General features: G+C 34.6%; 1 protein-coding gene across 2 annotated transcripts in view; it reads right to left on the bottom strand.

Moving 5' to 3' along the window:
- EFL1 (elongation factor like GTPase 1) overlaps window positions 1–25,846 on the bottom strand; it is a 71,198-nt gene that overhangs the window by 14,135 nt on the left and 31,217 nt on the right. For both annotated transcript variants that reach the window (XM_035335409.1, XM_035335410.1), the window contains exons 16-18: window positions 5,568–5,699; window positions 3,524–3,671; window positions 93–1,099 (exon numbers count right to left, since the gene is read on the bottom strand). In XM_035335409.1, the coding sequence (XP_035191300.1) occupies window positions 93–1,099; window positions 3,524–3,671; window positions 5,568–5,699 (1,287 nt within the window). The remainder of the gene's footprint in view (window positions 1–92; window positions 1,100–3,523; window positions 3,672–5,567; window positions 5,700–25,846) is intronic.

Here is a 25,846-nt window from a genome sequence, read left to right as displayed (position 1 = left end):
TCTACTTTCTGATTCAGTCAGATTTTATATATGTAAAACCTCACATATTAATTCAGAAAGCAAATTCTTGACAAAGGTTTGTCTTCTCTTACCTAAAACTTCTGCAGTAGCCATAATTTCACATGTGTACATTGCTGCCATAAGCCTCTGTGGTTTTGCTTGCAAAGCATAACGACAAGCTTCTTTCATGGTGGCAATCAGTTGTCCAGAGAAAGGACCATAACAATCTGCAAGTAAAACTTCTCCCTTGTTTTTGCTAACTTTCTCAGGTGACTTTGGAACACTTTCACTGCTGTCCTGGTGTTCATTCTCACCACAAACTTCAACAGTGCAACTGCTTGTTAGAGAAGCAGGATCTTCATTTTGACTATGTTCTACAGCATCACATTCCCCTGAATCTTGACGTCTAGTTGACAGCATCTCTCCAACCTTACTAATTTCCCATTTTTCCACTATAAAACACACACCCATAAGGGGTTCTTCACACATGGGACCTGAAAGTGTAGCCAGCTGAAATCCGCTTACTATGCTGTTGTCAAAGTCTCTGTATTTACTGATTTCTTTCACAGCATTCCCAAGGCACTGCCACACAGACTTTGTGTAGCCCTCAAATTTATATAGCAAGATATTAGGCCCACACTTCCGTGGTCCAAAAGACCAGATATTATCAACGGCATTCCTCCACTTTCTCCCCTGAAGATTTTGCTCTAATTTTTGCTTGAATTCCTTGATCCTATCGATAGTCTTCTGATTTATCTCATGAGTTTTTTTATCTTCATTCAGAGATGTGTTGAGTTGCTCCATAGTTCGAATCAAGTCACTGTTTTCTTCAAGAAGTCGAGTTACCTCCTCAGGAAGTGGCACTGCTCTTACGCTGAGAGTAGCATGCTTATTTGGAGTAGATATTGTAACAAGCCCATCTGAATCAACCTGAATTCCTTCAGGAATTCTATTTTGCTCCTCTTTTGTTTGGTGTATGACAGCAACTTTCTGCTGTTTTCCTATTTCTTCATTTACCATATCAACTTTTGGAGGTCTTGTTATTGTCTCTCGGAATGGAATAATAGGTGATGATACACTAATCTCTATCTTTGCAAACCTATAAAACAAAGTTTTAAGATTAGCTTAAATTTTAAAATTGCTTTTAAAATGGGGGAGGGGAGAGGTAAGGCCTTAACATGAAACAGATGTTCATGAACAAATACGACTACAAGACAGATTACCAGATAATGCACTTCAAACTCATAAAGTCCTAAAAACATCATGTACTTCAAAAAAAGAAAGGAACAGAATAAAACAAAAGAAAAAGCACTCATGCCACTGGATTAATCACTGTTTCACTCACGTCTGGAAAACTATGTACTGTTGTTCTCTCCCCTCAAAAGAAATATAATGGAACTAGAAAAAAATGAGAATAACGATGATCAAAGGTATGAAAGTACAAGTAGTCTTCAGATGTTTCAAGGATATGACAGAGGTCTACAAAATCATGAGGGGCATAAGGAAGGTTGACAGGGATAAGCTGATAACCAAACCACAAGAGGCCCTGAACTGTCCCTGAACTGAAAATGATTAAGGTCCAGGAAAGTATCAGTAGGGGATTTTTTCATATGGTTACTTTGATTTTACTCTTCCCCAGACATCTGCTTTAGGCCACTCTGCTGGAGATAAGACTCTGAGCTAGATGGACATTTGATTTGAACTAGCACAGCTGTTCTTACATTGTGATGTTCCAAAAAGATGCAGCACTGTGTAAGCTGAACAGGTTTTTTAGGTTACAGTAGACCTAATGTAACTAGCACTTCAGACCACAACTTTTCCCCTTCAAAGTTTAATAGTTTACTGAAGTAACTTTACCGCTGTCAGAATTCACCTATATTACTCACTGTAATTCACAAGCAATGGTACAAGACAGCGATCCTATCCTTCACTTTTCCTTCCACATACTGGTGAAAGAAGGAAGAAGTTCTTGACTAATATGTGAAAGATGGCAACTAAGATGTGATAAGTCCTCAGGGATGACTGGAAGGAGAATGAGCTAGTAAATATACTTTGCTCATACTCTTGGGAGCTGGTACCCAAGTGAGAAAAAAGGAATCAGGAACCCTATGTCAAGTCTGAGTGGGTCAGTGGTGGAAGCCCTGCTAGTCTGTGTCCTCAGATATTTGCTGTTTCTGCTTATGACACTACAAGTACAGTGTTCATGTGCTTTGGTGGTTTGGAACACTGACATTTTCTTGAGGAACACAGGTAAGAGACTCAAAATGGTGACTCTCAACAGCTTCTCTTCATGACAACTGAGATGAATTCTCTTCATGACAATGATGAATTGTCATGATGAATGATGAATTCTCTTCATGACAATGAATTCTCTTCATGACAACTGAGATGGAAACTCAGAAAAAAAAAAAACAAACAAAATTATGTTTATGAAAGAAAAGGTTAGAAATGTAAATATATGGACTGCTACTTGCCGCTCACTGAAATCTTATTTTCCTGTCAATTATCAATAACAACTTATTTAGTAAAATCTAAATATTTTTTCAAAAGTTTGACGATTGTCAATATAAAGGCATTTACACATCTTGGGGTAAAATGCTATGCCAATTGTGCTGAAGACAGAACTGTCTTTATTCTGACATATTATATGCCAGTGAGGTGTTTCAATAAGAAGCACATCTGTTTTCAGAAGTGGTATAAACATGTTGCACTAAGTAATAATGAGGATAACAGTAAGAACCTGTATTCAATTTTGCAAGTGATCCACTCTAACTTCCATAGGAAGTTAGCATTGTCTGATATTAACTAGAAGTGGTATGGGCACAGTAAGAGAGACATTCAACCATCTATCACCAAGCTTGTTTTTTGGCAGTAAATACACATGAGACAGAAGTATCACAGATTTTTTTTTTTTGGTAAATCTTTTTGCGATCTTGGAGGTCTCTTCCAACCTAGACTATTCTGTGATTCTGTGAAATAAGATATAGGAAAGGACTGATTCAGACAACTGTTCTTTCACCATTTGAAGAAACATTGTAAGAAACTACCTGTATTCATTTATGGTTGGAAAAACCATGGTCATGATTAAGAGCACAGATTAACTTTTAAAAAAATCAATGTCAAGTGCAAAGGAATAGGATAAGAGTGTGCACTTTTTTTTTTTTTTTTTATCTTTTTGCTTCCTAATTTTTGAGAGTTCAGTTGCCAGACTTAATTCCACTCAAAGTTTTATTTTGTACCAATTGTGTATTTTTTCTAATTGGAATATTGATGCTAGTGCAATTTATTACTTCTTTCAAGTGCTCAAAAGGTGCTAAAGTTTCATAAAACTAGTTAATTCTGCCCAACTGCACGTAATCTTATAACTAAAAAAATACACTTACGAACCAAGGGTAAAAGCTGTTGGTGGATTAGGCTGCTCTTTTACCAAAATATAAATCAAAGACAGATGCATCAAACTGTCAAAGAAATACAATGCACAGTTACTTAATAAAAAATATTCCTTCCTCCTAGCACCTCTAACCTTTCTTTCAGGTCATCCAAGCAACGCTGAAGATGAACTTCTCCTGCTGTCACTAGCACATGCTCTCCTGTCTCCTGGATTAAAACTTGGACACATGGATCAGCTTGGTTTAAAAGCTTCATTCCTCTCACCAGCTGAGGCATATCACCTGGCAAAATAAGGTATTATTAACACAGTATTACCAAAGAAGGAACGCTTGAAGTAAGATATTCTTGTATTGAGAAAACAGTAACAGCATCAACTGAAGATATAAGCTATACCTATAGTTTGTCACCAAGAATTTAGCTACTGATGACTAAATTCACATTATACAATCATAACTGTGGTACGCATTTGAATGGATCGCTAGATTTTGTTTTATGGAGTTTTACAATAGAATTAGTACACCATACCCCCATATGGACTACTTAGAAGGCATGAAAGAGTGAATTAAGTACAAGAAAGATTTAAAACAGTCTAGAAGCCACTGAAAAATTTTAATGCTATTACAACCTGAAAAGGGGAAAAAGATCAGGAATGTGTGCAGTTTTCAGTGAACCAAAACACAGATGTCCCTAAAACAAAGATGTTTAAAAAGAGTTGCCTTATTGTTAGTGAAAAATGAACAGTCACAGCTGGTTGGTCTGTATCTATGCACAAAACCAGCATGTCAGCAGCATTTCACAATTAATATATATATATATTTAACTAATTATGTTTCCTTTTTCTTATTTTACATATGGGGTAAAAAATATCCACAAGCTTACTAGGAATGCATATTCATATTCAGAAGAAAGAGTGACATTATGCTTGTCATTCACTTGGAGACTATTAAAAGAAATATTATATATTTAATGCTAAGCTTTTGAGTGCATAAAATAAAAGTAACCAGACATAAAAAATAAAACCAGACATAAAAATAAACAAGTGAAAAAAAAAACAGTGTCATTTTACATGACCATCATAGCTAAACAAAGAGCTTCACATTCATACTCTGCATTTTAGCCCCCTGAGAAGGAAGAATAGCTTTTCTTTCTTTTATAGTTTATGGTAACCCATACAGGCACCCACGTGAGATGACATGCTAGAGCCACATTAAGACTATATGCAGCTCACTGAACAAATGATTACTTTCAAGCTGTGCCTGCCATGGCCTAATTTTGCTCATCTTCCTGATACTGCAACCAACAGCTAATTTTCAGGAAACTTTTACAGGTATAGCTACTTTGAGACTTCTGTCTCTGTAACAACTTCAGCTCAAATCATACATTTAGAAGTTACCAGGAAGGAGACATTAACGATGTAAAGAGTAATTTCCTTAGGGGGGGGGGAAAAAAAAAGAAAGAGTAGAGTTATATTGCAGTAGAGTTATATTCCAATACCATTTTCAACTTAATACCACACTCAGTACAACTAGAAAGTCAACACTTTCGCAACTGCTTTAACAAACAAGGATGTGCAATATATGATTATCCATTACTCATATACCTAGGACCAATAGCTGCTAGGCTGTCCTATCACAAATGAATAAATAAATAAATGTAATTTTAATGTTAGTGGATTTTGTACCTAAATAGAAAGCCATTGTTTTGGTTCTACAAACAACAAGAAATGGAAATTGGACTGAAATTGAAATACAGAGATATACTGCGGATAGGGGCAGGGGTCAGAAATCAATTAGAAGCAGTACTGCAAATTTGTACCAGGAGTTTGATGATATAGCATAGAAGAACATCAGCAAAACTGAAAAACCCAAAGGTATACTTACTTTCACAGTAAACAAATACAGAAATGTTAGTGTCATGCAGTGTCTTACTTGCGATACAGCTAAAAGGACCGCAAAAAGCACAATAACTGTATCTATATGTCCCCACTTACTGAGACACAAGCAAACCAGCTAGAAGAATTCACAAGGACAATAAAATGCCATCTAGATAACATATATTTGGTTTATACTGGACTGATCTCTGATTTAATGGATAGATCATAAACTAGCTCAATCAGTAGCATCACCAAGGATGGGAAGCTGAATCGCTATCACATTGAATTCTCCCTTAAAACTTACTTGGATGTTTTGGTTCAACAGCTACTCGCACAATTGGTGTAGCTTCAAAGTTGAGAGGTGTAAATGGTGGACAAGCTGGTGAAGTTGACAAAGTTGCAGACTTTAGCACAACATCTTGCAGGCCTCCTATTCCTAACAGAAATTGGGGGAGAAAAAAAAAAAAAAAGTGTCATATGAAAAGAGACTAAAAGTGATCATAAAGGTTGAGAAAGAAAAAAAAAAAGAAATTATTCTAATTACAAAATCAGAATTAAAATCTCCTTACTGTTCATATAAACTATTTGTTAAAATATATGTGCACAATCTGAATACTCAAGTCTCTGGTGTGATATCTGATACTCTGTCTCACAGTTCCCATTGCTTTCCCTCTGTGTTTTAAAAAGCATGCATTTAATAAGCAAACAAGAAAAGAAAGGACATGAGGACTTTTTCCCCTTGTAAAATACTCAAACCTTTGTACAGCTCAGACTTAGTTTTGGTGGTTTAAATTTAGAAAAATTTAGATTGCAAGAGGTCAAGGTCATCTAGTTCAACCTCCAGCTCAAACCAGTTCTAACTTGAAAGTTAGATCAAGTTGCTCAGGACCTTGTCCAGTAAAGTTTTAAAAACCTTCAGTGATAGACACTCCACAGCCTCTCTCACCAAGCTCCTCTAGTGCTTAATTACTCCTATTGTAAAGAATGCTAAACTCCCATCCATTTAGGATTCCCCTTTTCTGTAACTTTCACCTTGTAAAATTAAATTTACAGACAGCAAGATATCAATTCTAACCCTATATTTTAAAAAGCAGGCAAGTTGGAGATAACAGCCTAAATTATAGTGATAAGAAAAAAATATAGAAAAAATACTAGCTATAACTCTGCAAAACAGCTACTGTAAATGAATGTTTAGTATTGGCTGGCTGGCACATTTCAGCTAATTTGCAATTATTGCCTTCAAATTCCTAAATAACAGAACATCATTTATAATTTAGTCAGAGCTATAAAAACATTACCACAAGTGGGTGAATGATAAAGACAACAAATAAAGTTGATATTGATATATGTAGTCATTTCTCTTGATTCTCCCTGAATAGTAAGCAATGAGCATTACAATACTTCTATTGGAGTATTAATTGAATGCACATGTAACTTATTATGAGAAAACTGACACCTTTAGGTCATAATCAGTACCTGCTTAAAAATTAAATTTACATTTAGAGTTTGTAGGGAGGGATTCGTGTTCCCTCCTCCTCGCTCTCCCTTACATGCCAGAGTAAGGAAAAGCAGAGAAGCTCTTAACCCCAGCCCTCCATTATCACCCTAATTCTGTTCCAGGCTCTTTTTTGGCTTGGTCTTCTCTATTTGAGGCCAGAAACAAAGGGAGTCAGCTTCCACCCTATGAGATCATGAGGGAGTTTAAATTCTGAAGAGCCTGTCTGCTGCAGAGTTATCATCTGCAGAATCAGGCTGTTTCTACAGCTAAAAAGGCCAAGTGTCTGCCCAGTAGGATATGCCAAAATCTAAAATGTCACTATTTAAGAAAACTTGCCTCAAAAATAACTGGAAGCAGAACAACATTCAATGGCTTTAAATACAGAATAGCAGATGCTACAAAGAAAATAAATCTGTATAAACTCTGTGTTGCACCTGACCTATGACCAGCATCTATTTCCTCTTTTTCACTTATTCAACATGTGGTTTGAATGAAAAACAAATTCTGGATCATCACCATCACCAGGGACTGAGTAAAGGGATGGCCAGTTTTACTCTGAGCTTCTCCAGCTGGTAAAAAGAAAATGATTTAGAGTAGGAGATGAACAGCTTCTTTTCACAGTGTAATGTGAACCACAGAAATCAAGTCACCAAATATCACTTCAGACAGACTCGGTCTTTTCTTGACAGACGTTACAATATTCTTATTACCTTAAAGAAAACCTAAATCTCTCTAGTCTTTTGTTTTACATTTGAAGGTAAAAGTATAAATTTTTTATTTGTCTGGCAAGAGTAATACACTACAATAAAAAAGATCTCCCATTTTCCAATAAAATCTATTAAGTTTGCAACCTTTAATTGCTTAACTGTGAGAGCTAGCATACAGCAGTGTCCAACCCTGATAATCTATTTAATTTAAAAATTATTGGTAATGAATGTTGGAAAAAAACTATAAATATTAAAACTTCTTCGGCAATTTTTGCATTACATAATTAAAAGCAACTGCTAACATATTTTCTGAATAATATTACATGAAGATGTAGCATAACTAAGTCCAATGTGCCACATAAAATTACAATAAAAGAATTCTGCTATTATGCTGATATATTAAACTTACTGTTTATTCTCACTGAAGCTTTTACATTCTGCTGGACATCACAGATCTCAAATGCATATTAATGTTACCTAGTTGAATGGACTTGGAAAAGCCACTCCAAAGTTAAAAATGGGAAGCAAACATAAGTTTAAGATTTTGTCCTGTTCAGCCCTTGAAGAAATATCTTATGTCATTGTAAGACAACCATGTTGCTTCACATTTCTTTTGTTGTAAACTAACTTTCAAAAAGAAAGGAACCAAAGAGAAAAACAATGCCTAAGCAAGGAAGATGAGAAAAGCTACTGCTCTTGTGTTTTAGGTTAGCTAAGAATTAAGTACTAAAAAGCACTGCAAGTACTTTTGAATAGTCATCTTTCAAAGATCAACCTAGCCTACAAAGTACACAGTCTGTCACACTACTAAATAAATATGACATTAGGCAGTTTGTTGCACATTGGTTCTATTTATTTTTATGAAAAACTAGAGTTAAAATATGTATAGGAATTTTTAAATTCCTATAGATATTTTATCCCCGGTAAGATAACCTTTACAGATTTTGTAATGTATGACAAAAAGTGAAATCTACTAAAAATTATTACTATATATATCTTTTTTTCTTGTACACAGTCCTTTTGAGATTAAGGGAATTACAGCGCAGAGGACCACAAAGCATGCTACCCATGCTGAAAAGTCAAGCCTACCACACCATATAAGACTTTACAGTAACTATCAGACTGGATTATTTTTTAATTTAGATCTAAATGCTTGTTCCTGCTGCATTATAATATTTTTTTTTTTTGAAAAAGCATTCCCACTTACTACATTTCACTAAAGTAACATAGCACCTGAGCTCTACTGTATTTCAATAACAGCTGACACTGAAAAATATCACTCTCCAGGGCTCTGGCTCTAGATGCTGAGGACTGCCCTGAAAGAAAGGTAATTTCACAAAGTTTAACACCAAGATGGAAACAACCCAACAGAGTAGCACTAGTTCTAGGAACTTGACACCATCTTTTAAAGAAACAGAAGAAGATTCAAAATGTTTTGTAAATATAAAAATTACTTACTTTTAAAAGATTACAAATTCTCTCATCTTAAAGAAAACAAACCTACACACAGCTGTTTACCAAACTGACTGTTGGTAGCATATATGATGAACACCATCCACATTTAAGGAAACATAACTGGATGCTTTCTTTTTACAGGATACAGATATATTCAGATTACTCCGATAAATCATTCCCAGTGACCAGCAACAAACATACATCAAAATGTTAAAGTTATTATTTCAAAAGTAACTGTTAATCCACAGGTAGAAAATAAATACTGAAGTTAAGATGTCCTGTTAATAGACAAGGAGCTCACTCTGAGCCTATAAAATCATATTAAGGAAGATCTTCTGAGTTCAGTTTTGTCATTTAGAAGTAGACCAAGTTACGGTGTACATCAGGGAGTATGCCTACACAGATGGAAAATACTAGGTTCATAAAGGTCCTTCTTTAGTTGAGCCCTTTATAACTATTACTCACTCTAGAAGATAAGAATACTAATTCAAGTAAGCATCACCAGTGTTTCTACTACAAGATAAAAACATGGTAGAAATAGATAAGGACATCATGTCTGAAATCATCAATGGAGTAGATTTAAGACAAGTCTCTATATACTATTTGTTTTTGTGTCCTCCTCGTAACCAGCACACCTTAGATACTAACTTTGCAGCCCTTAAAGATGAAGTACACTCTTCCAGCTGAATTCAGTTCTAAAAATCTGAACACGTAATAGATCAATTTCAAGATAGATGTAATTAGTTTCTTTTGATGTGGAAAGTTTCAGCGTTTAATGTTCTTCCCAGATGCAAAAAAAATGAAGCACAAACCCGTACCATGCATAACCTTTTCAATCAGATACGGAAATCATTCAATTTGCAGTGTGAAAAATCAAACAAAGAAGAATGAAAGTTGTTTAAATTTTAACTTCTGCCACATTGTTACTAGCCCCAACACATCAGTTCAGTGGATCTTTATCTTCTCTCACTGATGATATCACCACTTAAGAATCCTTGGCTGCTTTGGAATGGAGACACATCAGTGCTTTGACACTGTAAGGAACTAAGTAAAGAGAAGAGCTAATGTTAATCTTCCCAGTAAGGTTCTGTCTTCACTGACATATATCATTTCTTATCAACGTTGTTTGTTTAGAGAGATTAAGACTTAACAATTTGCAAAGCCTCCCGGTTTAAATGCTCCAGGCACTGCAATATGCATCAGTGAAGAAAGGCCATGCAAGCTCATTCATAATTCAGCTAAGAGACGTGATACAAACTTACGTAAAACTTCACAATCTGAAATCTTAAAAACTAGCATGTGCCCTTTGTTTCAAAGGGAGTTTAGAGAAAGCAAGACCTTTATACCTTCTTTGGACTGTAAAACAAATATCTTCTTCTCCCTGGTGAGACACATTTTAAAATAAATACGTTTTAAAGGTGCTTTTAAAAATGTGCATGAGGAAAAATTCACAAGCCCACCTTAAAAATACTACTTACTCTTAGACATTTTCAGTTTCTCCTCAAGATAAATAGGCTAAAAGCCAAGTAAAACAAAGAGAAGGGCAAAGTATATTTGCCAAATAATGTTAAATTCATCAAGAAATTAATGAAAGTAGCTCCATACCAATTATCATTCGCTTTCAAATCTATCTACAGAATCCTCCTTTGCCCATTACCTACAATAAGCCTGGAAAAATGTTATACCATTAGCACACAATTACCTATTATAATGACTAATACTGCTTCATGGTTTCCATGTACACTTTAAGCATCAACCTCTATCTTTCCACGACTAACTTAAAAAAAAAAACAAAACAACAACAACAACAAAAAAACCACTTCTGCAAGCTGGAATTGATATTCAGTAGGAGTAAATTCAGATACAATAGCACGCCTTTTATATTCAAGATATTGCAAAATGTTCTACAAATTACTGGGATTAAACGATGGTAACTGTAGGGAGTTTGGACAAGTAAGTAGCTACTATGGCTTAAGAATGCCTTGTATTATACATTTATTGCATGAGATTTTTAAAGCATGTTTCTCTTGAGTCTCATGGGCACTGCAGAGAAACATCTAAGGGCAGAACTTGACCTTTCTATATTAGAAACTGTTTCTGGAAGAAAAGGGAATGTAAATCAAGACACAGACTACATTCTAGTTGAGATTTCATCAACTTTTTCTATAATACAGTCCACATGTTAGCACAGATTGCCGGTGAGCCTCCTCATCTCATTTGTAATTGTGCACTTCCCCCTCAATTGTTCATATTTGCTTCTGAGCAGAGCGAAATTGGTTGTACAAAAACCAGAACATTGTTGAGTATTTGCACAATTTTAGCGGTTCTCGGTACTTTCTAATCATTTTACATAAAAATATAATCAACATCCTCTTTTGTATTCCATTTCCTCTTTCCTAATGTGTTTTCCTTCAGTTCAGTCTCTAAAGATCACTAGAATCCAATAGACTTTAGAAGCATCTGTCCTAGTTTCTTCATGAGTTTCAAAGAAATTACCTAAAAAATCTCCCTAAATGTGCTAGGGATTAGCAAGCAGACACTTCAGTTCAGTTCCACAATACAAAGGAGTTAATTCATAGTTTTATTGTAAAGCTTTACTTCTAGGCTCACAACAGTCTGAGGGTAAATTGAGCATAACTTTCTGATCAGATGAAAGAAAACTCAGCTACATGATTGAAAATGTTATATCAAAATTCCCTCCCCAAGGGACACAATCATGCAATAGTATATTAAATGCAATAAGTGACTTCTGACACAAGAAGCATCTCGATGCTTTACTGCTGAATCACTGAGCAGTAAAACAAGTACCAGGACAGTCCATTGCGTTCTTTTAGGAAAAAGACTAGCAGTTCAAAGAAGGAAACTTTATCTCTGCTTTCAGAAGAAAATGGAAGGAAAGCAATAAAGTGACCTAACAGACATTCCACTAAAATTTCCCATTGCAAGATTATAGTTTCAAAGAGGACTGCAAATACATATAATGAGTAAACACCCATCATTTATCTTGCGCTGCGATCCTTTGGAAAAAAATACCATATACTTGATTATACATTTAGACTGCATGATAATATACACATTTCCAAACTGCTGACTGAGCTGACAATTGTAATTATGGTATTTCCTACACTTTTCTCAGGCTAGAATAAAACAATTAAGGAAATTATAAACAAACAAACAAAAACAAATGAAAAGTCCAACCGTTTACATTAAACAGTAATGTCTTTAAAATGATGAAGTGAATGGATAGCAGACCCACCAGCACACAGTCCTTGTTTAAAGCCAGGCATTTATATGTTAAAATACAAATTTGTTTTAAAGTAAACAGAATTAAACCAATATCAGTTCACATTCCAAATCTGATTTCTGTTTACAAATAGGTATAGTCAAAATGAAGTATTGATTTCCTTAAGTTGTTTAATGAAACAAATAAAGATGATGAAAGTATTTCAGATAATGATGTTTTTCTTTTGCTACAAAATTACTTCATTTGTCAAGCCATACTAATTTTTGGAGTTCAGAACTAAAGTAAATGATCCTGATTTTTAAATAGTTATGGTTGAACTTAATTTTACTATGGAAACTTAGAAAGAAAGTTCATGCTTAGATCTGTAACCTTGCCCCAATCCTCTTTGCTTGTTATGAAAATGATGTAATTATTTGCTGACTTGTAGTTTCACCACAAAAAAAATAATAATAAAAAAAATCTTTACTCCAATATAAGTTACTTCAACCTTTTAATCATAAAGCATTCTTGATACAGAAGATAGCAAACTGTGTCTTTTGTGATTTTATAAAAATGTTAGATTTTCTACTCAGGAGCACAGATATTTTGTCCCAGCTCACACGTAATTCTTTTACACATAGTAGCTCAACTTGACATCATTCAAACGCACCAATACCAAACAACAGTAAATATGTGGACAGATCTTTGCATCATGTGACAACATAGGCCCTGGAACAAACTTCACTTAGCCTGTACATCAAATTAACACTTCCATTACTGCATGTGGAAAGCATTTAGCACCACACACAAAGTCTTCAAGGGTCTCTGAAACATAAACCAAATTTCAGATTTATAATTACTTTGAATAAATGATTTTAATTTGACCTGACAGCAACACATCTGAATTTAGTTAATTTACTTTTTTTTTTTTTTTTAAAATGACAACCAGAACGTTAGAGACAGTTCAGCACAGTTGTCCCAAACAAATAGAATTCAGGAATTGTTGTTTCAACATATTTACTTTGATAATCTAAAAACCCTTTGAAATGTTGACTTTTTTTTTAGTAGTAGTAGTAAATGTGCTTTAGTAAATAAATCCATTAAATTGCATAATGTACTGGAAAACAGATAAGCTCAATTCATATGGCACATCCTATGCAAGAGAAAAAAATTGCTCAGCCATCCTCTAATGAAGAAGAAAGTCTTCCAGAAAACAGAGCCCTAACTGAGAATATAGAGTATATTCTGAGTATATTCTCAGAAGAGAATATACATTTTTTTGGAGATGAGAAATGTGTCACAAGTGTACCTGGTTATTTCTAGAAAGTCTTCCTACTTTGTCATACAGATAAACAGATGCTGGTTATCTCCTGATGATTTCCACTGGTTCATTGGGAAAAGTATTTCAAATTAAAATAAATAAATAAATAAGATCTTTTATTTGTAATTCATATACTGAAACTCTCCAAGACTTCAGCTATAATGCCAACATTTGCTTAGTAGAAGCCAAAAAGATAGAGCTAATGACCCTTCAAGAAGGTGGCTTGTAGATAATGATATATTGATAATAATTTTTATCCATGGGAAAAAAATGGCAGGAAGAAAAAAAAGCAAAAGATGAAGTGTTTAGAAGAATTTAGGCTTGAATTTAGGATTATTAGAAGTTAGGCTTGATATCAATATCAATTGATTGCAAAAGGAATGTACACTAAAAATTTCGAAGTACCAGAAGAACAGGACAAGTCTCTATGCTCCAAAAGTCCTCCAGCAAATACATAGTTTATATTGCTTATATTTTGGAAATATAAGAGCATAAAATTCAAAATATTTTAAAATAAACTCCTCTGATTCACTGAATACAGCACAGTAGTTCATTAAAAAAAAAAAAGGTAGAAAAATCCAATTTAACATCTTTGCAGTGCCACCATTAATAACATTAACTATACCAACATGCTCAGTTCTGGAAATCTATTAAGATAGAATCTTATTTTCTTGGGTTTGTAACATGATTATAAATTAGATAATAAAATTATTAATAAAAATTAATCAAAATTTAATAAAATTATTAATCAAAACCATCACATCTCATCTTACTCTATTAAAATACTTTTAATACTCTTCACCTACCTTGAAATACATATAGAACTTTAAAAGACAGCAATTGTACTCAGACTGAGCAAGGCAAGTGTTTAACATTAATGGAAAAGTGATGGATTATATTTCAAAACGTAGTCAAAATGTAGTCAAATTCAGTATTTATTTTCCCAGTAGACACTGGGAAGGTATTAGAAAAACCTTACACTATTTTCATTTTTTTTAAAATCAGAATATTTGAGGCAAGACACAAGTGAGTGAAGATGTAAAGTTCATTAAGGTTTTTAGCACAACAGCAAATTGAATTCTCCTAGTTTCTTGACCCAACACTTTCCATAACAGAGCAAGGTAACTTATTTCAGCTAACAGATCCACAACAGCAAATGATTTCTTATTCCAAACTCAGACTAGCGATAGCATTGGCTAACAACCAACTGACCCTTAAGAGAAAATGCCATTTTATTTTTTATTCAGTTTTAATAATGTGTCCTGAAAATGAGCAGATTTCTGTATATTGTATAACGTGTATACTGTTTTTTTAAATTGTAGATTATAAAATAAGTAACATCTGTTACTCCCCAGAATCAATTATAAGTGGTGTTAAAATTAATGAGGCCTTCAGGCACTGATCTTGCAAAGAATTAATTTTAATCTGTGTAAGTCTTGGAGGTTTTGTCATGTTTGCCTAGAAAAGGCTACGTGAACATATTGCTACAAGTTCTGCATTACATATCCAAGGTACATAGGGAATTTAGAAACTACTACAAGAAGTGCCAATTAAAAAAGACAATGGTAGTTTAAAAACTCATTAAATATTTCTTCATTCTTGTGATGGATTTTAGAATTTAACTGTAGGATCCCAACATACTTGACTTACATTTCACCAGTTAAAAAAGAATTTAAGAACTTTGTCATTCAATGTATCAAGTAAATGCAAAGATAGACCAATCAGTTATTGGGTATTTCAGACATCACAAGCAGAAGCAGCATACCAATTACCAAATGCGTATAATATCCTGTGGGAAATGCCCTACTGAGTCATTGACCATTTATCCTGTTAACTTGTAAGACATGCAAGTAACTAATTAAAATTCAATTTTCCAAGACCTGACCCAATGCCTTATGCTCTCCATGAAAGGCAATCCCCACGTACACCCCACTACATTTGACTATAAATGATTTCTGTTTCTTATTTTGTTGCTTTGGGAAATACAGCTTGAAATGTTCTAAAGTACTATGAATAATGGATTATTTCAGTCTACATTATACAAAAGTTGATGTTTATTTTAATTACAATCATGAGAATTTCAAGAACTATAAAGGGTAATATAAATAATATACAATTTGACTTACAGTTAAAAGAAGCCTTTAAATATCTAATTTGTAGTTACAAGCAAAAATAATTAATTAGAAAAAAGATTCTAACAAAAGAAAGCACCTTTCCAATGCCTTGAATTAGGCCTCTTTGAAATAATGAATGTACAAATAAATGACATGAGAGGGAACAGGGAATATTTAATTACACTTGTTTTATCAGCAACCAAGGAAGTTGCTAATACTAAGTTATTTATTATGCATTTCTGTTTAATAGCAAAATAAATTCCAAAATGAACAGAAATGCGTTCAGTCACAACAAAAAAAAGTTCTTGCTACACAACAACTGATGACTAGGACATAAATATTGATCTTAGATAGATAAGAGATTGCTCTATATACCTTGAATAAAATGTATCTGGAATAGTGACAAAATATTTAGTGAAAATTAAAGGTGGAATTCCAGAAAGTTATCTCAAAATACACACGAATCAATAACAAAAGTACCGAAGAAATACAAAATCATACAATTGTGTAGAAAATGTTCTGCTAACATGTCATTATTGTAGCTAGAATAGGTTTTTGTCATAGTGAAAAAAGTTCTTTTCTCCACAAAACATAAACAATACTTAAATAATGATTTTTACTTCACATTAAATATTTTTGACAGTCTGCCTCTATGAAAATTAAACATATCAAAACCATTTATTTAAATATAAAAAATACCTAAAAAATAAGACTGTTACTCCTTATCATCTCGGCTCTCTTTCAAAAGAATAAAAGATTGCCAGTTTCCCCCTATATTCTCATTGCTTCAATTAATGTATTATTATTGTAAATCATAGTCCATATAACTTTGACTTCCTAAAATATTATCTGCCTAACATGTTAACTTTTATTAACTTTAGGTCGATAAGAAAATGGGAAAAAGTATACCAAAGAGATCATTTCTAAGATAAGAGAATTCTTAAGGATACCTCAGAAGACCACATAATTGAATTGGGCTTTAAAACGCTCCCCTATTTCAAAATGGAGGAAAGAAATTAAATAGAACTTATCTTAATTTTTAATGCACCTTACAAAAGAGTTGCTACCATGGTTTAATTTTACTTACATCCTATCAGTCTACATGAAGTGATAAAATCCACAATATTGCTCTCTTCAATTGTTAAAAACAGGCATGAACAGAGACTGACAGAAAATACTGAGAAGGGAGCTTGGAACTTTAGCATCTGCACATCTGAAAAACCCCTCATGTTTAATTTCCTTTTCACAAGTAATAACATCAGCCACTGAGTGTTTCATTTGCATTAGAGGATAGAGGGGGAAGAGCCCCAGCTCCAGAAGGCAGAGTCTAAGAATGCCACCTGAAATCCAGCTAGAGATGATCGAACAGCCAGTTGCCAGCAAAAAGAGTCCTGACCCCCCATTTCTGGCTCTCCTAGCACCAGCACTAGCATTTGTCAGACTTTTGCTGATCCAATTCAGGAAACTAAATAAACAGAATAAAATTAATGTAATAAAAAGGCAAATTCTCCATCTCACCCAATTTTCACTCCCTCAAGTAACAAAGCATGAATATATTTGTAAAAGACAATGCTTCTGCCCTGCTGTCCAAAAACAAGTCATCACATAAGTAAGAGAGAGACTCCTATGGCATGATGAAGCCAACCAGAAGGAGAAGAGATTTAACAATCTGTCACAAAACTGGGTTAAAGCCCCTTTTCCACCCATCCCTGTAGACTGTGGAGCTAACATGGCCCTGAAACAAGTAAATTTGTCTCCATGCCTCACTGACACCCCCTCAGAAACCAGATCAGGCTGGCAAACGTTTTGCTGACTACACAGAGCAGCCCGCAGATGCGGCATCGTGTATCACCCACAAGCTCCAGCACTCACTCTGCTGATGCTTCAACACAACGTAAAACACAGCACGTCAGCTTCTTTGCAGAACAAAAGAAATGTGGCCACTTGCCTCTGCTAGGTATTAGCTTTAAATGCCTTGGAAGAGTTCTGGTATATGCTTTTCATTTCTACTGAAAATGGTTTGTTTCTATTAAAAATGGTTGATTATTGAAATGACTTTCTTCAGTTGACAGGCAGTGCTTCCAACCCAGCATGTCATACTTCCTGATGGGATTATGTATACAAAAGAATTTGTTAAAAATGGCACAAGTTTTTATTCTCTTTTCCAAAGTAAACGCAACTCCTGTAATCACGCAGTCTCCCCTCAACAACTTTTCTACATGTTGTCAACTTCCACTAAGTTTAACCGTGACTGAGAGGAGAGGGTTCAGATATAATTAAGTTTCCACAAGTTATGTAAAAAATCAATGGCTGAGTACTGAAGGGAGACCAAAATTGGTAAGCTCAGTAAGGAAAAAAAAAAAAAAAAAAAAAAAAAAGTAAAAACATGCTCATTGCATATCCTGCTTGGAAGCAGCTGCCTGGCGACCAGCATGCACATCCTGGCAGGCCAACTGGGACATGCACAACTCGAGGGTGGGAGCAGCTGAGAGGGATGCTAAGGATTTTAAGGACACCAGTGCACAGGAATCCAGGCTTTGTTAAGGCACTGCTCAGAGACCTTGCTTCTTGGACATGCCAGAAAACAACTAGTCTTTGGTGGAAAAAGTTTTGAAAAACAAAACCACGAGGGTTTCATATATTTTAGATCCCGTTTTGCGTGCTTCTCAATACACAGCTCTTTGCATCAAGGAATCATGTAGGCTGCCATTAGAATTCACTCAGCAGCTCCATCAGGCTAAAGAGTGTGGAACCAGTGTGAATGTCATTGCTGATACTTAAATACAATGACCGATATAACAAGAAGTACCAGTAGGTTCACATTTCCATTCAGAGTAATGGGTTCACAGTCATGCAATACACAATGGTTAACCAAAAACTTTAACACTGCATAAAGCATTATTTGGACAATTTTCAACATATGACACTTGCAAAACATCCAAGTATTTAACTGAATATTTGTCCCTCAATAACATTTTTCAGAAGTAGAATTAGTCACTGAATCAGACTTCTATCAGAGTTGGCAATGAGGGTGCTTTAGCCATTGAAGCTTAAACTGATAGCAACAAATAAATTAACTTATCCTCGATGCATTAGCTTAATCAAATATATAATATACACATTCTCAGTGTTGTTTTTTTTTTTTATTATTATTTTTTTTCTCCCTCCTCCAGAAGTACACTCTCTCGATTTAGGCCTGCCTACATTCAAGTCCAGTATGTTCAAACCAACATCAAGCACCTCTGAAAAACCTGACAGTTTCAAACTCATTAGGATGACAGAAATGTCTCCTCTCTGGAAGGAAAAGCTCTCATCTGGGCTCTTTAAATTCATTACACAATTTTAATAATGAGATCTCATTGTCTTTACACAGATAAACCCAGAACCAAAGATGGCAATACAAAACACTATCAAATTAAGTGAACTACCTACTAAACATGCATTCACAAAGAAAGGCTGCAGAACACAAAGTTTCACTAGAGTCCATGACACTTTTGACAGAAGTGCAGCCTTAGAAAAGGGAGCTGCTCATTTTTTTTTACGTCAAATACACAGCACACCTCATTGAAGAGAATATGATAGTAGGGAAAAATGTGTTAGAAAAATACTATATTTCTTTTATTCTTAATTAGATGCAAAAAGTATTTAAATTTGATTCCAGATATCAATGTCAAAATTTCAAAGTACTATTAAGAAAAGTCAGCAGCTGTTCTGCACCTTAAAACTCAAAAGCAGCAGCCCCTTAAACATCACTCTTGCCTACCATCACCAACTGGAGTAAAACAATGCTTTATAAATAAAAATTGTATACAAATGTAGATTTTGCAGCTTGTAAGAAGGTGCACAAGAAGCTTTATCTATGCTAACTATTCGAAATTCATACAGTTTTGACAGTGAACTTAGAATAGCTATTACTAGCCAAGTCCAAATGGAGTTTACACTCACACAGCTTGGCTTGCAACCTCTACAGAAGAGTAAATACAAGCTTTTCCAGTTAATTACCAAATAATAAACAGCAGCATACAATCTAAACTTTGAGGCTAAACTATTCAGTGCTGCCGCTTTAACACTGTTGTTTAGCAGTGCTCCTCAGTTTGACATCAGTTGAGACTCCTAAATATAGCACTGCCTTAACTCCCCCCCACAGTTCACAAGCCAGACAAAGCCAACTTTATGACTCACGCCCTGATACAGGCCAAACAACCCTCACAACACTTTTGCAATTTAATTTGAAGCATGAAACAACATCAAAATCTCAAGAAAATACTTAGAAAATAACTCACTGTAACAGCCATTATTAAGAATCTCTTGATTTGCAACCTTCCAGTTTTTTATAGAGAGGACTTAAATTCTCTTCAACTGTGCTTATGTTTAGTGGGATTATGTGTAAAATTAATTACAATTTGGTCATCCTCACATTCCCAAGCCCTCCCTGTAACCCTCTCCTGCTTTTCTAACTCTTTGAAGAAGTTCTGGTGACAACACACAAAAGGAAGCAAAAGAGAAATACACAAAGTAATAAGAGACTTTTGTGGCTAGTTCAGATGTACAAGCAGAGGCCTTTCAGAGCCACGGGTGGCATTTACTGCAAGAACGCTGTATATAATGAGCACTAAGTCTATCACACAGTATGTTAAACACTTTTCACACACGGGTGTGAAAACGTATATTGCTTCCTTCTCCATTACACAGGAGGACTGACTAAGATTAGGAAGTGTTCTAGCATGATTTTAAAAGACATTCAAATAAATTGCCCTTGCGGATTCGTGGTTTATATTACATAAACAATGCCAGCTAGGAGAAGGGCTCTCGGATTTGCTTATTGTTAACTAAAATACTCTCATATACTCCTCTTTTATTAGCAGGGGATAGAAAAGCAAGGTACTCAAAAAGCAAAGCAGAGGTAGAAAAAGTGACAGATGGAAAGGCAGAGAGGAAGGTGGAATATGAACAGAAAATAGGAGGAATTTTTAACGCTAAAATTTGGTGAGCAGAGGCTCAGGTCAAAAAGTGGATTTCAGAGTCACTCCAAAGACAGGCTGAGGGAGGTTAAGTCTAATTTCTACAGTCTGGCTGTTACTCTGCACAGAAGGCAAAAAGTGTAGCTACGAAAATTAAAGGGGCATTCAGAGAATAGTTTACCCATGTATTTTTCCAATACAACTGTAGCTTTTCTCAGGACAAACAAAGTTATCAACAAAAGAGGAAGCCAAACAAGATCTTTTCATGTGACTGTGGCCACACTATACAGCCTCCAAAAGTAATACATTATTTCCAAGTTGAGTTAATGAGAAAAAGTAGGCACCATTCTGACTGTGGATTTTTGACTTTCAGTGCTCCATGAGATTTATTTCATCTAGAGACACAGCATTTGCAGGTTTTCTATACAAAGAAACGCACATTAAGAACAAGAATCCAAAGTTGTTGCCATACTGACAATGCTGTCAATCCACACCTTTACCCAGAATTGAAATAACTACACATTTCTGTATTGCGTGAAAAACAGCACCCTCTGGACTCACATTAAATAGGATTTAGAAAACAATTTAAAGGATCAAACCAGTTAGCTGATTTCAATTCCCATTTCCAGAAAATTCCTATACATTTATTTACAAGACTACTCCCTAACTACCCTCTTATGTCAAGGAATCATTATCATATTACCACTAACAATAATTCAGATGCCCAGAATTTTGATTGCATTTGATATTCAATGTGAAATATAATCCTTGACAGTCACATATTTGTCATGAGAAACAGAAATTTCATTCTACCCTTTCAGCAAAAAACAAAGAAAAGTACCTGCTTTTTTCTTCAGAACCGTTTTGTTTACTTAAAGTATGAAGAGGGAAAATTCAATTTAAAAGGGTTTCATTTTTTGCATAACCTTGGAAAAGAGATCATACACAAGTAGAGAACTATAAATTCAAGAGAATTAGAAATTTTCTATTGCTAAAAAGTCTCATATACAGAGAAAAACTTCCCAATCTACTTTTCTGAAGCTGATAAAGGTAAGATTAAAGAAACACTAAATCAGAATATGTGAACTATGCAGGAACAGCAACAAACTGGATTTAACCAACAAAACCTACACTTCCTAGAAAAAAAAAAAGTTCTCTACCACTTACTCATTTCGTCCTACTTCAGGGCACAGAGAGGATAATGTGATGATTAAACTGATTTCTAGATCCAAGTTTCTACTTCCCCCCAAAAGTAACACACAGTATATTTCAGTACAGATAGATATCAGAAGTAAAAATATTTTTTAGAATTGATTGATTATCTAGGGAGGTTGGTTGCGTTGAAAGATGTGTTGGGAAGAGCCTATTGTTCTGATTGAGACTACAAAAGGATAAAGAAGCAGTACCACAAAAGAGGACTGGCAAGAGATAAACTATGTTCCACACACATTTAAAACATTTAAAATAACTCTCTAAGATACAGAAAACAAAGATTATCCAAACTGGTAATTTCACAATTTAATGTGAATTTTTACACCCTCCAATGTCTTTGCAATTCCACTCTTTAGTGAAGGCCTGGACTAAAGACACCTATGAGACAGTATACCTGTTATATTTTGTTCAGCTATTTGCTCCTAAGTATAGCATGCTTGATACTATGACAAATACCTATGTTTCATAACTACCTTTGCTACGAAGCTGAAAAGCTTAATTCATCTAATAGAAATTGAACATTATTAGAGCAGAACAGCTGAAGGTACGGCCAGCTGATTAAAAATACGTACTTCGCTTTGTGATTAGATGAATAAGTAGCATTGAATACAACACATTAATTTAAAACTTACTTTTTTTTAATTCATGGAATGGAAAAAAGGAAAATATATCTATAAAATAGGCCTATATGTGTATACACACACTTAAGTGTGCCATTTACACTAAGGTAAAGTCAGTTAATTTTCAGGCACAGTGAACTAAAATCATGCTTAAATCAGTGGCAGAAGAAAAAAAAAATTTCCTTTGAAACGCATATTCTGGAATAATGGTTATTTTCTGGAGTTAGTTTTCCATGTGTTAGTCTTCTGTGGAAGTTTGTAGTCAAAAAGTATTCACAGAGACAATAGCTACACAACATTCATTGAAATGTTATATTTGTATATGTGAGTAATAAATTTCAAACCTGACTCAAGAGTCACACCCATCCATTTGGGCAAAAGAATTTTTAATTCTTTGGCAATCAAAATCACACAGCACAGCTTGAATTTCATATAAATGATTTTGAATACTACTTGCATACAATCTCAAACCAACATTTCGTTACAAAACACAGTGCAGTGGACCCTGATTTGGCTATGTTAAGTTATTAAGCCTGTCCTTAAGGTGATTATTTTGTACCTATTCCTGAAATGGCATTGCATGTTCATAGTTTGAATTTTAGAAAACCACAGCCACGTTAAACAAAAGAAACATTCTCCTAAAATAGCTGTCTGAAAGGTAAAGTTTACTATTTCTTCAAATGGAAGTCTCCAGCACATTTAATTTGGAAGTAGGAAAACAATCCTAATACCACTTAGTACAAAGGGATGAAAAGTTCATTTTTATAGTCTAACACAGATCCTTGTTAATCCACTAATTTTCACCTCCGTTGAAAACAGAACCTTAAACACTAATACCTCAAATTTTGCATTCTTGCTGAGCATCTCAGCCATTTACTCTGGTGCTCTAGTGTCCAAATTCATCCCTGAACTAATGTTTCCCAATTCATCATGCAATATTTCATGACTGCACTAACAGGTGGGATATTCTTAGATACAGAGTTCTGACAACCTTGAGGACAAAACTGAAGTAATTTTGGTTCATCTATCATAGATCCTCATTTAGTAATGGATACATGTCTCTTCAGAGATTTTCTACCAATCAAGACAAATTAGATGTATCCTGTTAGAACCGTATTTATAAGAAGGGAGAAAGCACACAGCTATAACAAACAGCCACCTAGTAACCAGTACTGATATTCTACTTTAAAAGAGCATACTACCCGTTAGAAAACAAACAAAGAAAACAACATAAAAACATACGCCAAGTACATGTTTTAAGTAGTGACGTATCTCAGTATGTTGGAAAAAATCCCACACAATGTTACAGAGGTGAGCTTAGCCAATGGGCTCAAAACTTCACCTTAAGGCTTCTATTACCATTCTAAACTGGTGACACTAACTACTTTAACAGTTTTGTTCTAATATGGTATTAAAAATATACAAGGTACGTTAGCCAAGTAATAAGTATTTTGGTAGATAACTGTTCCCCCTTTAGTATACATTCAGTTTCATAGATGGAGAGACTGAAAATAATGCCTCAATGCTGACTAAAGAACTATGAAATACTGGGGAAAATCCCTATCCTTTCTTTTTAATCTAAAGAGACATGGAAAATCACACCCAACCAAGTACTCACACAGAAGATTTGGGAATTCTGGAGACAAGCCAGTTAGTATCTGGGACCTAAACCCACAAACAGTTAGCTATTGAAAGGCTGAGTAATATCTGCCCAAGAGACTATACAAGTCAATTCTCCACCCTTACACAAAGAAAGAGAATCTTCTCCTTTAGCACTGACCCCGAATTCTGATCCAGACTACATTTTTAGCAATATAAATTCATTTAATACCAGGCATCTAATAAATGTGAAGCCCCAAAGCCAAAGATCACCGATTCCTGAAGCAAACACGAGTGATAAACAGAGATGACTGCCTGCACCTCAGACCCTCTTTTCCAGTCTATTTCTAGGTCTTCTCTATTAAGTAGCTCCAGAACATGTGCCTGCTGCTGTGCTGTGAACTTCTTCAAGCAGCAATGGAATGAAATTGCCCTGATTCTTTTAAGTCCCACTGCTGCCCACAGGCACATAAGTAGCAACAACAAACATCAACAAGTCTGGGCAGTTTTCCTTCTGATTTGGGAAACCTCAAGCATTAGCAGTATCTGTCTGCACACAAACCCTGAACAATCAGGAATGCTTGTCTCTTGTGTGGAAGATTATCTATAAAAATAATTTTCATTTACAGGAAAGCTCAAATTTTGCAGATGATAGTAACTAAAAGTTGCTTTAAAACTGATACAGAATGCTTCACTGAATTACCTCCTTTCCTCAAAACTTAATTATTTGAATTTTTGACATTGTAATCCAGTGTGGACAAGGCATTTTTGGCCAGAGGAACATAATATGACTTTAACATAAATTATCTTAATACAGCCTGATTTTAAAATATGATGAAAAACTTGCATTCCAGTGGAGAGACTAAACACATTTTTAAGATCTCATAATAAAATCCTGAAAATTAGAGCAGAGAACATTCCAGAAGCGCTACAGAATTTAGAAGTGGTTTTCTTCAGAAAGAATTACTTCACACGATTTCCTTTTATAGTCTTAAGAAGCTACACTCAGAAAAACAGAAAAAAAAGATCAAGCTACTGAAAACACCATTTAAAACCTTCAGTATCAAAAAAAAACAACAACAAACACAGCTTAAAAGGCTTTATAAGGAAACCATTAACCATTTGAAACATTTCTTCCCCCAAAAAACTCTAGCTATGTTAACAGAGATGCAGTTGTCAGTGTTGAATTTCTGACCTAAGACTAGTCTTACTTTCTCCTCTCCATTGATCTATGCCCTAGTGATATGTTGATATTGGTTTGAAAACAAGATAATGAATCATTTATTGCTTTTGCAATCAAGTTTGTCAAATCAAATCCCATGAAATGAAATCACAAATAAAACAATTAGCAGAAATGGTAAGGCAAATAGGGTAAAGGAAACTTATCAGCTAATCAGCAAAATACACTTCTAATTTCATTTGATACCAGTGCATTAGCTGTGTACCATGCTATGCTACATTGCCCAATAAGCAGCACAAATTACTCAGCCAGCTTGTTGTAACACAAAGCAAAGAGCAGGAACTGCAGAAGGACTAAGTCCATTACAGCAAAAAGAGTTAAGAAAAAACAGTTTCAGTATCCAGCTCTGATAAAGGCCAAATCACAGATTAACTACAATGGCCTTAGCTCAAAGAAACAATTTAAACATATTCAATTTTTCAACAATTTAACTATTTATAAAGCACTGATTGGTAGGACGTTAATGTAGATACAATAATGTCAGGTAAACTCATTGTTTCATAGAGATAAAACATCATGCAATAAAATCCAGTTATATCTCTTACTGAATAATTCTCTATTACTATAAAGTGGTTAAAAATACATTTTTTTTTTTTTCTTTAATGGGGTTGTAAGATGGCAGTTAGTGCTTAA

The sequence above is a fragment of the Oxyura jamaicensis genome, chromosome 10, assembly GCF_011077185.1.
Source record: "Oxyura jamaicensis isolate SHBP4307 breed ruddy duck chromosome 10, BPBGC_Ojam_1.0, whole genome shotgun sequence".
Taxonomy (NCBI): Eukaryota; Metazoa; Chordata; class Aves; order Anseriformes; family Anatidae; genus Oxyura; species Oxyura jamaicensis.
The sequence above is the reverse complement of the archived record's forward strand: the minus strand, read 5'-3'. Positions and strand labels throughout refer to the sequence as shown.